The sequence below is a fragment of the Podarcis muralis genome, chromosome 8 (assembly GCF_964188315.1).
Source record: "Podarcis muralis chromosome 8, rPodMur119.hap1.1, whole genome shotgun sequence".
In the NCBI taxonomy this organism is placed as follows: domain Eukaryota; kingdom Metazoa; phylum Chordata; class Lepidosauria; order Squamata; family Lacertidae; genus Podarcis; species Podarcis muralis.
The window spans coordinates 51,177,193-51,192,659 of NC_135662.1; the positions used below are offsets into that span (position 1 = coordinate 51,177,193).

General features: G+C 40.4%; 1 protein-coding gene and 1 long non-coding RNA gene across 6 annotated transcripts in view; one reads left to right on the top strand and one right to left on the bottom strand.

Annotated features, from left to right (window-relative positions):
- Nucleotides 1-13,255, bottom strand: part of LOC144328721 (uncharacterized) — a 37,647-nt gene extending 24,392 nt beyond the window's left edge. The window contains exon 1 of the long non-coding RNA XR_013393963.1: nucleotides 12,852-13,255. This is a non-coding gene — a long non-coding RNA (uncharacterized LOC144328721). The remainder of the gene's footprint in view (nucleotides 1-12,851) is intronic.
- CDH7 (cadherin 7) overlaps nucleotides 1-15,467 on the top strand; it is a 111,131-nt gene that overhangs the window by 72,027 nt on the left and 23,637 nt on the right. For all 5 annotated transcript variants that reach the window (XM_028737433.2, XM_028737437.2, XM_028737432.2 and 2 more), the window contains 3 exons: nucleotides 6,192-6,359; nucleotides 8,443-8,630; nucleotides 14,334-14,587. In XM_028737433.2, coding sequence (XP_028593266.2) covers nucleotides 6,192-6,359; nucleotides 8,443-8,630; nucleotides 14,334-14,587 — 610 coding nt within the window. The remainder of the gene's footprint in view (nucleotides 1-6,191; nucleotides 6,360-8,442; nucleotides 8,631-14,333; nucleotides 14,588-15,467) is intronic.

Here is a 15,467-nt window from a genome sequence, read left to right on the forward strand (position 1 = left end):
GGAGAAACGACACTGTGGCAGTGGCTGGGTGACCCAGAATGGTCAATAAAAGAGGCATGATAATCTCATTCCTCAGGTTTTTGTAAAGAGTGCACGTGAGGACGGCATTCGCCACTGATTCAGTGCTGCCATCTCCGCAGGGACATATGTGTTTTTTGTGTGGAATCTGTTGGAATCGTCCCTCAAGTACAGTCCCTCTGCCCCACATTGTCCCCTCCGCAATCCTATTCATGGTCATGGTTGCAGTTCTTGGAGAGAGTTTGCATGGGTTTGGCAGACTGCCTTGCTGCAGATGTGTCCCCAACCCCATGGGAAAGGGCTGTCATAGGGGCAAACAGGGCAAGCATGCAGGGCCCTGCTGTCCAGCATCATGCAGTTCAAGTCATCTGAGCATGGACATCCAAATAAAGCTTAACTGAACTCTAGATTGCAGGCAAAGGCTGTCATCTAGTAAAGCTGTTTGTGGATAAGTAGACCGATAAATGGCTGTGAAGGCTAAATGGGACCGAAATGGAAGAGTATTTATTATTATTTGTTGATTATGGCTATTTGGAAAATACATATCACCCAATTAAACATGGTCTCTGGGTGGTTCACAATTATTATTTCTTAAAAAAACAACAACGGTCAGATACAATCAAAACTAAAAAAAAAAAAATCAATAGGAAGGAACTATATCAGCTAAGGATCAGTGTAAAATCAGCATGAAGCCATCATGAGGCAACATAAAATCAATAAGTGGGGGGGGACCCAGCATCTTTGAATATCAGATGCAGGAGTCAAACAGCAGGGAATTATCATCATGTCCTTACTTCCAAAGTTATCTTCTTGGCCATTGTTGGAAATGGAGTGCTAAACTCAATAGACATTAGGCTGATTTGGTAAAACAATTCTTATCCTCTAATGCAGGCTTTGCCTGTGGATACATTTGGAAACCTGAGAAACTGTGGCAAGCAACCTTGCAGCTACACACACCACATATTCACTCTCACTCCACACACACACACACACACACACACACGCCAGTCCCCAGCTGTGACCTTCCCCACACTCAGAGTCAAAACAACTGTGCCACAGTTAAGTTTGAAAAAGATTTGTCTACAACTGGAGGCTTCTTTTAAGCCTGATTGCAGCAGCGGAGCTGGGAGGGACACGGTGCTGTAGCCATTGGGGTGGGTAAGTCCAGTTGAGGTCAATGGGATTTACTCCCAGGTAAGTGTGTATAGGATTTCAGCCTTAAAATGCAGTCTACTTTTCTTCTGAAAAGTAAGTCTCCTTGGGTCTACTGTGACTCACTGCCAGGTATGTGTAAGATTGTAGCCTTTATCTTGAGGCCACTGGTCATTTTAAAACTACCTTGTCTCTTTTGGCATGAGAGCCGTTGCAGAGTGGGAGATAATCAAAGTTCTCACTGTGATTGTGGCTCTCTTTCCCAATTAACATGCATGGACCGTATATTTGGATATGTGGAATTTATAGTCTAGATTTTATTAGATGTGTGTTACTGCAAAACAGTTTGGGGGTTTTAATGTTCTTACTTATGTTCTTATTTCCACATCCCTGGAATGTGTTTGGTTTTTGTAATAACAAGTATATATTTGAAACATGTAAATACTTGAAATTATTTGTATTCATCTCTACCTTTCCCCCCCATTGTGATCTCATCCATTTCCCCAGCTTTATTTATCTGCACTCCAGCAGGTTTCCTGAGACTTTTTTTTTTTTTAATCTTCCAAATATTCTAAGAGGATGGGTTTGGGTTTTTTATGTCTTATCTTTGTGAAGAGTTGTTTGTACTTCAGAGTTAGAGCCTGAGTTCTACAGTTTGCATGGTACAGTTTTCAGAGGAAATTTCCTACATTCAGAACACTGTCCAGTATTATTATTATTATTATTATTATTATTATTATTATTATTATTATTAATAATAATAATAATAATGCCTTTATTGTCAATGTACAACCTGTGTGCAATGAAATGAACAATAAAATTAAAATGTGGCAATGTTTATGATTATCTCTTAAGTAAAGTATCTCCCTTAGTCATTGTGCCAATTTTGAGCACTCTGGAATCTCTTCCTTACAAATACTCACCTGTGCAAAATGAGTAAGTGTAGGGTTCTCTGATCATACAGACAATCAATCATGTGGAAATAGCCCTCTGTGCATACTGCTATATGTACAGGGGCGTGCTGCAAAGATAATAAATGTGTACCAATCAGTGGCGGAACCTGTCACTTCCATGTTGTTCCCTTCCGCTGACCCACATTGATTTTGCACAATGAATGTATGCGAGAGGCTCACAAACAATTGATGTGTGTCAATGCTAAAAGGGTTATGGGCCACATTGCCATACTGGGTCATGGGTCGTATCAAAGAGCAGACAGTATCATAGGCAGGAGCAAGTGGGAATCATGAAATAGAGCATGCCAGAACATTCTAAGTTCAAGACAACAGATCAGAAGCCAGGGCTGCCAAGCAGAGGCATAAATCATTTGGTTGAAGGGTCAAATTTCTGGTGCTTTAAGACTCACTTTCTGCCCCAGAACAGCTTTTCTCCCTTATCGCCTTACTTTCTACTCAAAGTTTGTTTGCTTATATTAAATAGATAAATATTTTTATTTAACAAAATTTATATACTGCTTGATTGTAACAAAACCTCTAAAATCTTCTATTGTTCTTGTGAAGTTTCAGCCATCTCTCTTTCTCTTTCTACTTTCCTTCAACGTCTCCTCTGGCTACTTTTCCTCAGCATGCAAGGTGTTGCTGGTGCATGCATTGGTCAAACCCCAAGGCTGTGGGATGGCTGGGGGCGAGTGAGGAGACACAGGGCAGGCTGTGACTCTTGGGCCTACCTGACCATGGCCCAAGGCCCACTCCCAGACCACTGTTTGAGAAACACACACAAACGTGTGGGGTGTGTGTGTGGTATTATTATTTTCCCCAAAGTAAGAGGTTATTCTGAACATGACATTGCACCTGTCATTCATAGAACAACATAAACCCGTTTCCACACACCAGATGGGCAGGCTGCAAGCAAGCAAGCATAATTAAGTCCTCATACATACAGGTGCTTTTGCCACTTTCATTTTGCTTAGAGCAAAGAGTTTCAGGGATTTTATCTGATAAAGTATGGGCAATGTGACAGGAGAGGGGCCTTGGGCCTACTCAGCCAAGCCTTGAAATTGCCTTTATTTCTGTAATTTTCAGCCTATTGTTTCTTGCCCTGCCTTCAGCAGTTAATGAGTCTGACTGTTCGCACTCCTTCAGATCTGTTTTGTCAACTTTGCCGTAGCCTGTCATACAATTAATTACATTCTTCATGAAGGGAGACATCCCACAGGCTTGTGGGGTCAGCATATGATTTAAAGAAGGACAGATTGACAAAAAAAACACAAGGGAACCATTTGTGAAGTTGTCTTTTAGCCTTCCCAGCCTGTTTAGTATGGATGGAATAAAGCTATTATTATTTTATTTTATTTTAAAAAAATGTCCTTTCAGCACAGGGAAGATTAATGGGCTGCTCTAAATTCAAAAGAAGAGGAAATAAATAAAACTGGAACTAAAGAGCTTGCAAACATTACAAGGAGATATAGAAGCCCCAATGCACCTCTCAGTTATCCATGTATTTTATGTTTCCCTTCTGCTGACATGTAGCAGTGGTAGAGTAAAAGCCCATCTCTCTGGAAATCAGAGACACCAGCTGGACCGTGTAACAAGCATGAAATAGTCATAAAGCCTTCCTGGTTTGAGGAGGAATATTTATTTATCTGATACTTAACTGCACAGCAGAATGATGACAAGCTAGCTTTTCTCTCTCCTCCCTTTACATTTCAAGCCATAATTACACATGGCACAGAGATGACCAAATGGATAAAACTAAAACTAGTTCAGATAATACAGTGTTTCAATTACTATATCAAAGCTTCCTAATTATAGTGAGTGCTTTAGAAGTGGTTATTGTTTTTTTTAAGTTTGCTTTAAAGATATTAGCTAATTCAAGATAGCTTCATTGAAATGCATAGTGTGATACAAGATTATTCATACCATCAAGGATCTGTGAGGCCATTTACCATTTCGAGCCATTAGGAAACTCATTGTGGCAGCCTGGAAGTTTAGAAACTGCTCTGTTTAGACTGATGGGCCTCAGCGGCACTGGGGCTTGGGCTAGCTCTGTTCAGGCTCAGGATTCCTAAGAGAAAAGTTCAAATGCTGTTTCACTGGCAAGTCTTTCTCAGACTGAGCCTTAAATGGGAGCTGTGGTCCTATCTCAGTAGCTAGGCCTCCCTCCCTTCTTTTAGAAGTCCTTGACTACAGTGGATCAGAGGAGGCTGTTGTTCCACTAGGGCTTCTGAGCTGGAGCCCGTGCAGGCAGACAAGAGCAGCAGAGAGGTACTGACACAATGGGCTGACTCTGAGGTCGTTTTGTCTCCAAATTCTTACCCTCATCCCCTGAAAAGGGGGAATGCAACTCAAGGGTCATGACATCCACCAAGTGTTGAATGGCATATCTTTTCTTGTTGTTCTCCTCTTTGTGGTAGAGAATATATAGAATGACAGGGCGGATGTCCACAGTAAGCCTTTTCCTGGATCTTGAGTGCTCTCATTTTGCAAATGAATCTCCACAACCCTCGAGACATCTATGCACAGACCATATCAATCCTTCATCTGTCTAGATGACATATATGGAAGATGACAGGCCATTACAAGGCAAAGTATGAGAACCCAGTGACCACCTTGAAAAAGATGGAATTGCTTCTGCATGGCATCTATGTCTTTCCATAAGCAAGTTGTGTGTATTAACATTATACGGTCTGTCTCTGGGCTACTGTTCCCCAGCTGGATGCCCTCCAGATAGTTTGGGCTTTAATTCCCATCATCCCTGATCATTGACCATGCAGCCTGGGACAGATGGGAGTTGCAATGCAAAACCTCTGAAGGAGTTGGGTTTGAAAATGCTGCTCTAGGTGCTTGCCCAAGATTCCTGACAGAGGCTTCCAGCAGCATGGAGACAAAACAGTCTTTTGAAGCTTAGAACTAATGGCAAGTGGGTGGAAAGTAGCCTACCCCCCCAAATTAAAAAAAAAACCAAAGTCCTTGCTAAATGCTCATAAGCAAGAGAGGTGCAGCAGACATTTTAACATGAACTATGGATCATGTTTGTCTTAGAAATGAACCAGCGTGTTTAAACTTTATAGCACTTATAGATTTCCCCCCTTATTATTGTTAGCTTGTATTATATTGGGAACATGTCTCTTGATTGCATATGCTTTGAAGTATTGTACTTTTCCATTTCAGTGTTCTGGTTATGAATGTATACAGCCATTCTTTATACAGTACATTGACTATATGTATGGCTGTAAGCTAAATTCATTAAAACAGGAGTGATGGGGTATATAAGGTAGTTCTGACTTGCACAACATGCAGCTTTATAGTAAATGCTGAAGCACAGGAGTTCAATGTTTTTTAAGGGTGCTCTATTTCAGCTACATGAGTCTAACCACAATGTATATTTTCACATTCTGTGTAGCACAGGTCTGGACTGAAAATTGGGTTGTGGACCAAGCTACAGTGGGTGTTTTCAGGGGCACAACTACTATATTCTTTTTTCTTTGTTATTATTGTTTAAAGAGAAAGGGAAAGAAAGATGGTTAAGCATGGAGAAAGAGACAAAGGGAAGAAAGGGAGAGACAACCAAGGGCAAAAATATACACACACTACTATATCTAGAGCATGCCATGCAGCAGGTTGAAGTTAAAGGTGAGTCCTAGGACTGGAAATATTGAAAACTGCATTATTAACATGCAGGGCACAGTTAGAGAAGGCTAACGTCACATTATATCCCACTAGTGAATGTTCAAAGCTAGTCAACATTCCTAGTAATAAGGCCTGTCTTTTGGATTGTTCCTGTTGACATGTTGGATCAGTTCAAATCCCTTACAGTAGTGCAAGGATGACTAATCTGTGACCTTCCAAATGTTGCTGAACTTCAGCTCACACCATCATTGACCATGCTAGCTTGGGCTGATAGGAGTTGTAGTTTAGCAACATCTGGAGGGCCACAGGCTAGCCACCCCTGCTTCAGTGTACTCTGTTTATCTTTTGATTGGTGTATATTTCCCCTGCTATGCTTCTGAGTTGGAAATGTAGCTCTGCCACTGTTTCATTTATATGCATTTTGCCATATTCCAGGTATTATCAAAACCGCGCTTCCCAATATGGACAGAGAAGCAAAAGACCAGTATCTACTTGTCATTCAAGCGAAAGATATGGTTGGTCAAAATGGAGGGCTCTCTGGGACCACCTCTGTCACCGTCACCCTTACAGATGTCAATGATAACCCTCCCCGCTTTCCTCGCAGTAAGTTTCTGTGGATGATAAATGAGGAAGGCTATATTTCTTACAAAACTAAATCTACATTAGTTTCAAGTCCAGTAGTGAGCCTTTCAGGTTCCCAGCTATTCAAGTGTGTTGGCTGCACTACATAGTATGCCTGACCATTGCACCCTACACATATTCTGAGGGGTTATGCAAATGTCCATTCTCCATCTTCTGGATCCCTTTGGGGGTTTTTTTTGTGCATCGACGTGTTTTGCCAGTACTTGAGGATGCTTGATTTCTTTCTGACTTTATGATTACAGTATTTCTGTGATTAATTATAAGGTGCATCAAAATACCCTGTGTAGGTGGATGCATAGTTGTTCTTGTGTGCATCTCGCATTGCCTGACTATCTCTGTCAATTCTCTCTCCCCCACCCCCCAAAGACACTGAGAGTTTCATAGAAAAATCAATCTGGGAAGAACTAGAAAACAATCTGCCCTCAATTTACTTGCTTTGACCAAGGTGGCTCATGACTGAACTAAGCAAGGAAAAGAAACAAGCTTATTTCCAGACTTGAGCTAGCCTGTTTATACACAGTCTGCTGCTCTTCTCCACCTTTCTTGTAAAGTCATTGCAGGAGTGAATTAGACTAATGTGAGGAACATATGCATGCCCAATCTGGTCAGTTTTCAAGTGGGTATGAAAAGAAACAAGCCAATCAAAGCAAGACTGGGAATTAGATTCTTTCCCCCCTTGAATTGTTTGGGTAATAATAAAACACCAGAGATTCAGCTTCTTGAAGTGAGAATGTTGGTGGCTTCAGCCTGCATTTTGTTAAGCTGCAATCTGTATCAATTTCAGCTTGAGCCGCAGGTTTAGAGTTTTCACAGGAGAAGAAGGATGCCTTTGCGAGAATAGCATTTATCTCAATTACATGGCATGAAGAGCCAGGAAACTGTCTCCTTAAGACACAATTAAGACTTATCTCTTATTTTACAAATGGATTTATTCTTTTCTTTGGTGACATGAGATATACTCAAGAGAAAATGTCATTGGCTGTAGTCTGCCTTGGTAGGAAAGTTAGGTTAAGTGTTATTTTTCCTTCTTAGATGTTATTTTCATCAGTTTACTTATGCATCACTTGCTTATGTGGATTTATAGTTGTGAGAGCGGAATAATGTTGGAGGAATGGACTCAAATAGCAAAGCTTAAAGAATTTGTTCCTTGCAAACTCCAATAAAAACAGATATTATCTGCACATCCTGAACTAATATGTAGACCAGAACATAGTTATCCTTTGGATTTCACACTTCTCTGCATTTTTACAATGCAATTTTTGACTCAAAATGCATTTGCAAATTGATACTTCAGGAGAAAACACATTTAGAAATGATCATTTTGAGAGAAAATACCTTTAAAAATGTACATTTTGCAAGGAAATATGTTACAATATATAAAAATTTCCATGCAGGTGTTGTTGTTGTTTTTTAAAAAAACATAGGTTAAAGAAGAGCAGGCATATGAATGCATGCATTTGAAAGAGACATGGACTGGAAATAGACAGATCCACCCCTAGATTCAAATAATACTGTGAGCAAAATTTAACTATTTTGGAGTGGATCTAACAAAGCCTGACCTATGAATATTTCCCTCCTCCAACATGACATTAAATACTCCAAGCAAGGAAGGTGGCAAAAATAATTTTTAGAATAGATTGTGGATGGAAGGAAGGGTAGCAGCAGTCTACTTGTACAATGTGGCAGGTCCTTTTTGGACACCAGAAAGATGAACACCGTCCTATAGAGGGCACAGAGGAGAGAATGCTGGTGTTGTGATATTAAATCACCCAGTCTTCAACAACATGGAGCACTTTAGATGAACATGCTGGCTGGGACTGATGGAAGCTGCATTTCAGTCATCTTCACAATCAGCAGCAGCATCTTGAGGGCACCAGATTGGCCAAGGCTGAAAGAACATTTTCCCTCATGGCATTTTAAAGAAATACCAAATGTATTATGTTTAGAACCCTTCCGCTATAAACTATGTGAGGTCATTGATTGATTGATTGATTGATTGATTGATGAACAGATGAAAATCCAGGGACTGTTCTGAACTTTACAGGATCATATCAATATAATGTCCCTGAATCGCTACCCGTGGCTTCGGTGGTCGCCAGATTAAAGGCTGCAGATGCTGATGTGGGACCGAATGCTGAAATGGAATATAAAATAGTGGATGGTGATGGCTTGGCCGTTTTCAAAATCTTAGTGGACAAAGAGACACAAGAAGGAATCATTACAATACAGAAGGTAACCTCACTTCATTATTTCTGTCACAGTACACAAGTAACATCATCTCACTTTCAGTTTATGCAAAGAAGAGGCTTCAGCCATAAGACAGATAAATAAATACCAGTGAGACCTGCAACCAAAGGTTGTATTATAGAGGACTGCTGCTTGGGATACCAGCCATTTCATTCCCCTTCACCCCATTTTCTGTACCTCACCTCCTCTAACCATCAGCTAGCAGACCATGGCCACTCAGACACAGTTTCTATTGGTCTCTTTTGGGGGTTCCCACCTGGGGGGGGCTCTAAATATTTTTGTTCTTCTGAAAACCTTGGGGTTCTCCCAATCTTGCTGACATCTCACATGTGGGGTGATGCCATTTTGGTTACATAACCAACAACTCACAGTCTGAACATTGGAAATCGAGAGAAGGATGCCTTGATCATAAAACACACATTAAGAATTCTCAGCTATGTAGACCTCCCCCCCCCCCGCGCCGCCTTAGTCAGCTAAAAGGTAAATATCAGAAGTTATTTCATCGAATGTCAACATACATACATTAATTGAAAATGGATAGAGTAACCTTCAGTAGTTATGTCAGGGTTAACAAGAAATGTATCAACAGTGCCAAGAAAGAAATGTTGTAGTTCTGTGGTTGAATGGACAGAATGAAGGACGAATTCTGAAAGTTCAATCATCCTGTGGTTTTGTTCTATACATATGGAATCCTTGCAGTAGACAAATTGTCATTGATGTTACTTTTTCCATGAACAATGAATGATTCTGTAAATGAAGGAGTTACTTTCCCCTTCCTTCTCAGTCTGTTCGATGGGGAAGATAGGAATAGATGGTCCCTTTAGGGAAATTTAGCTGATTCTTAATCTGAGTATGTGCCACAGAAAACAGTTTTGTTTTCATAACTTTTGTTATTTGAAGACAGTATTGCAGTCTTCTTCCTTCCTTCCTTTCTCTCTCTGTGTGTGTATGCGTGTGCACATGCATAAGTGCATTTCAATATTGTTGTAATTTTCTGATTTTAGTCTCTTTGTTCTTATTGCATTGTTTGTTTTATAATCCCCAGTGAAATTGCCTGATGGAACAAGGTTCCTGGGACTCTTGTTCATTTGACAGATGCACAAACCTGATTAGTGTTAAGATTAACCAAAAGGGGGGAAATGATTCTCCAGCAACGGGCCTTTTAATGATAGATTACCGTAAATTATATCATTTGATAGTTGTCATATAATTTTGTTTAAAAGGAGAGTCTCAGACAGCTTCCTTTGAAGAATAACTGCATATCGAGTCCTTCCTTCCTTCCTTCCTTCCTTCCTTCCTTCCTTCCTTCCTTCCTTCCTTCTCTTGTTCTTCTTCAACAGGGAGGGCTTGCCTTGTAATTTCCTTCAGACAAGACAAAATGCTCACTTTTTTTCAAAAAAGTTGAATGGATGAGGCATAGGATCTAATCAGATAACACTAATGCACAGATATTAATGAAGCTGTCAAGCTCCATTCACTGTGCTGAAGGAAGAACCAAAGTATGCTTTGTCTTTTTAACCTTCAGCACTGTTCTAGTGATTTGTGAGATGTTTGTCTGCTATTCTAACAATCCCCATATTTCAGTTATGGTCAGGAAGGGGTAAAGTGAATGCCAGCTAAATGATGGTTGTTATAAAATAAACTTTAGCGTCAAAGTGAAGCAAAACAAACAAAAAACAAAAACAACCCTTTTGATGGAGCATCTTTAGAAATTAAAGCCTCTCTAAAACTTTCTGCATTGTAAGAGCTACTTTGCTTTCCACTATGTCACTGCAAAATTTCATCGTTTCATTCATGAGAAAATCAATAAAACGACTATTCCCCCCCCCCCCCATCTGATCCAGTATTTGAGAGCAAGAGTCCTGTCAGACAGATGGAGCCATTTAATTATTGCTACATGGAATCACAGAGTTTGAAGAGATCCTGAGGATCATCTAGTCCAACCTCCTGCAATGCAGGAATATGTCGTTGTCCCTTACAGGGATCGTACCTGAAACCATTGTATTATCAGCACCATGCTCTAGCCAACTAAGATGTCTGTCAGTTCAGGGTGAGCAGGATCTAATTCTGTGGAATGGGCTGAATGTTGTATATGGCAGCCAATCCTGATTAACAACTGTGGGAAAGAGGTCCCTAGGCACTTACCAGCAAGCATTTGCTTGATAGCAGCAGAGAGACTGGGCGGCTGGCACATGGCTCTTGAACAGTCAGAAACACCCAGTGTAGGCCTATAGCATGATCAATCCATGCTCAAATGTGACACTGCCTGGCCATGCTCTTAAACAGTATATAATTTATTTTTCCTCCCCTGCTCTATTATTATCTGTTACAACAATAAACTATTGCAATTTATAAAACACTAGAGTACTGGTGTTCTTGTCACATTATCCACTTTCCTCTATGAGTTCACACTTCCGATGCAAGACATTAAAACATTAACAAATCCACGGAACGCATTTCTCCATTCTGACATTTTCTGGCATTATTCTATGGACACTCCACACTTGAAGCTCTCATTCTTATGCTAAATGATGGTGCCACATGCTATCTGAACATAGTAAGAGTACCTCTTACCCCAGTAAAAACAATTAGGCATGTCTATTTCTGATTCAGGAGAGAACAGAGTTAGTTAGCAATTGTTGTATGTCTTTATGTCAAGTGAGCATTATGCTATAGTCATCAAACTCTTTCTGTCTGCTGTATTTTTATTAGGAAACTTACAAGAGGGCTGCTTTAAATAGATTTCCTTTGTTTTTTTCACATCAAGTACTTAATGTCTTGAAAAACTGGCAATAGTTCATACTCCATTCACTTTTTCCAACTGGCTGCTTTTGTTGTAATAATTTTCCATGAAGCAGTTTTACGAGACTGTATGCATGATGTATCTATACATTTCAGCAATTCTCACTCTTGTTTTTGCAGTTGGTACAATCTTGCAAAAACAGCAGTGATTGAGACTTGTTGAAATGTAATTATTTACCTCTTTATTATATTCTTAACCCAAACATTCATCATATGATCCCAGGTTGGTTTACAGTTCTGTTACTTAGCAATTCCAATGGGAAAATTCATAATGCACCATATTCACAGTATTGCTAAATAAAATAGCAAATGTGATAATAATATGTTGGTTGAAGTATGTGTGTATATCTGCAACTTCCTGGGCAGTGCAGTTGGTATGAATTCTAAACCCCGAACCAAAGCACTTTGGAAAGACCCAGGACTTGTCCTCCATAGCTCCCCACACTGAATCAGACCCCTTCCAAAACTTGGGGTCTTACAAAGAGACACAAAGACACAGACAGTTTGTGAAAACCTCCAACACCCAATATAACTTTGGTGGTTTGTTTATTTTTAAAATTCAATTTATATCTTGCCCTTGCTCTGAAAAGAGCCCAGGGCACCACATAACGATAACGTTATGTATGATTGTTGGAGACGGGAGAAGTGCCGTTGTGAGTGATAGCTCTGGTTTCGAGCCACAGAATGACCTCAACGGGAGTTTCATTTTATTTTCATTCATGGTGCTTTTGGGAGAGATGTGGAAGGCTCTGATCAGCTGCTTTCATTTATCATAACTCTCTAATCTCTGGACCTATCCTTATGAAGTTTTGCAGGTTTTTCGGATAGGGTTCCCCTCACTGTTTATGCTGTTTTCATACATACCAAGGCACCAAAAGTGGCTCCCCAAGTCCTGCTGCTGCTTACCAAACAGTTTGAATCCATTTTTTGTCCTTACCTGACCTCTTGTGTAATTTGTAGGCACTTATTTGATCTGCTACCTCCTACGTTGTGAAGTGTTGTGATAGCAACATTAACTGCAATTTGTTCTACCATTCTTCTTAATCAATCTAATTTACATGTTTGATTGTGACATTAGCAGCAGTTCAACTGCTTACCATTTGGCTGATTTATATGATTTGAAAACAGCTTCACACACTCAAAAATATTATTATGATTTATTATTGTTAGCTTGAGTTCCATTATTTACTCTCATTAAATAATTATCTTGTTTTCTAATTACCCACATTTTGAAAGTTAATGTGTAAAAATATCAAATAAACCAATCAATTACTAAGCAAATTCTGGTTTCTTTTCTTCATTTCTTCTCCTGAACATATGCTGTTACCTTATAATTAAAAAAAAAAAATATTTTTATGTACATTAAATTTAAAAAATAGCAATACAAAGAGACAGTTTACTTACCAATGCAAACAACATTATGCAGTGTTCTTGCATTATGCAACCATGTCCTGGTAGAAGATCCGTGGAACTGCATTCTATTCATTTAGTTAACAAAATGTATACACTGCTTACTAGAACAAAAGTCCTCTAATGCTTTACAATGGACAGTTCAAAGTATTCATTAAAAACACAAATAAAAATAAACATTAAAAACAAGTTACACAAACATATTAAAATGGAAAAGGCAGTAATTTCAAAACACTGCTACTTACTAAAATCACATACTAAAATTATGTGCCTAGGTAGGATCGCAGTAAGAAAAAAAAAGTCTGTAGCAGTCACCAAAAACAATAACCTGCCATATATCAACAGACAAGGAGATCTAAAGTGTAAGTGCTGCCACACTTAAGGTTCAGTTTCTTGCGTGTGTGAAATCAACAAATTTTGGCACTTCTAAGTGGTTGAACTGGCATGTATGGGGTGAGGCATTCCTTCACAATCTGATCCCCAGCTACTGAGTGCTTTACTTGCTAATAATAATGTCTTGAATTAGGCCCAGTAACAAATTGGCAGGCAGTTTAGATTTCTAAGCAAGGCTGCTGTATGCTGAAAGGGTCTCGTTCCTGTCAACAATCATGCTGCCGCATTCTGGGATGTGGGTGGCGCTGTGGTCTAAACCACTGACCCTGTTGGGCTTGCCGATCAGAAGGTCGGCGGTTTGAATCCCCGCAACAGGGTGAGCTCCCATTGCTCTGTCCCAGCTCCTGCCAACCTAGCAGTTCTAAAGCATGCCAATGCAAGTAGATAAATAGGTACCGCTGTGGCAGGAAGGTAAACGGTGTTTCTGTGCGCTCTGGTTTCCATCACGGTGTCCCGTTGCACCAGAAGCAGTTTAGTCATGCTGGCCACATGACCTGGAAAGCTGTCTGTGGACAAATGCTGGCTCCCTCAACCTGAAAGCCAGATGAACACTGCAACCCCATAGTCGTCTTTGACTGGACTTAACTGTCCAGGGGTCCTTTACCTTTACTTTTTTTTTTTTACCTAACTGTAGCTTTTGGACCAAACACAAGGGGAGCCTTACTTAGAGTTCTTTGTTGTAATCCTCTCTTGAAGTCACCATATTCTGTCTAAAGTTTGGTAGACTAGGTATTCCTGCTTGGCTCTCCATTTAGCTAGACTACATTTAGCTCCCCAATTAGCTGGATTATTTAGTGTTCTTACTGGTGTGGTAGATGCTCTTTCACAGAACTTTATTCCATTTGGACCTCAGTGTGGGTTGACTTTTAAAATCTCTGTTGCTGAGTGGGGGGAGGGGGAATCTGTTATGTGAATTAGCTCAGACTGTGAGAAATATTGGCATTGTGGCACAAGTAACATTTTGTACTTAGGAATGGTAAGCCTACATATGATTCACTCATATTTGCATGTCAAAGAGCTGGCTGATTATAATTTAGAAGTTGACTCTGCTGCTTAAACTTCTAAATCACTTTTTCTCTGTAGGACTTGGATTATGAAGCCAAGGCCAGCTACACCTTGAGAATAGAAGCAGCAAATAAGCAAGTTGATCCTCGTTTTTTAAGCCTTGGGCCCTTCAGTGATATGACAACAGTGAAGATCATTGTGGAGGATGTAGATGAACCACCTATATTTACCTCACGTTTGTACACTATGGTAGTGTCTGAAGCAGCTAAAGTAGGCACCATCATTGGAACTGTTGCAGCTCATGACCCAGATGCATCTAACAGTCCTGTGAGGTAATTTTGCGTTTCATTTCCTACTTTTGCTGCTGCTTATATCTATATCCAAAAAAATTACTGTCTTCCCAGATAGAAAAAACACCTTGGGTTGTATCAACCTAAGTTCTTCTCAGAGTTGTTGTTGGCTTCCATCGTTCTCAAGAGACAATGAAGTATGCCTCCCGGGGTGGAGCCAAACCACTGGAGAATCACAGTGCCTGCTGGGGCTGCAGAGACCAGTAACTCACACTGTTTTTGCTTCATTAACAGCACTGAAATGACCTCTTCAGGGGGCAAGACTTGGGCTCCCCAGATGACAATATTTCCCCCCTCTTGGTCTCACTGATGTGGTCCAAAGGAAAGCAGAGCAATACATTTTGCACCAGCTTGGTTGCAGTAGTTGCCAGAAGGAGGCATACAAGATGCCATTCAACCACCTTAGGGACTCTACTCTGGATTTGCGCAGGGTTTACTCTTTAGCGCCTCTTCTCTTAAAGATGTCATGCAATGCAGTGGGTATGGAGTTTCCCTTGGGACTTACTCCTGAATCCTTTCTCATGAATGAATATAGTGGAAGTTTAGGATCAGAGTTTTCCTTCTCCTAGATGGGCCACCTTCTCAGGTTGATGAGTCACATCTGCCCCTCACTTCCCTTTACAGCACATGCAGTAACTGCCTTCTTGAACATTGGGCCCAGTATTGGTCCCATCTTCTCAATCCACCAAAGTCTGTCTTTGCATGCAGGGGAAGTCTCTAACTCACTGAAAGTTTAAGACCCATCAGCTACCCTCTTCTGGTGTAGCTGCTGTCACATATTGACCCCTTCCCTGAGCCACAGGTGAGAGCTGAGTGCAACTCTCCAAAAGTGGACAGACTACTCTAGAAGGAGCATGTCATG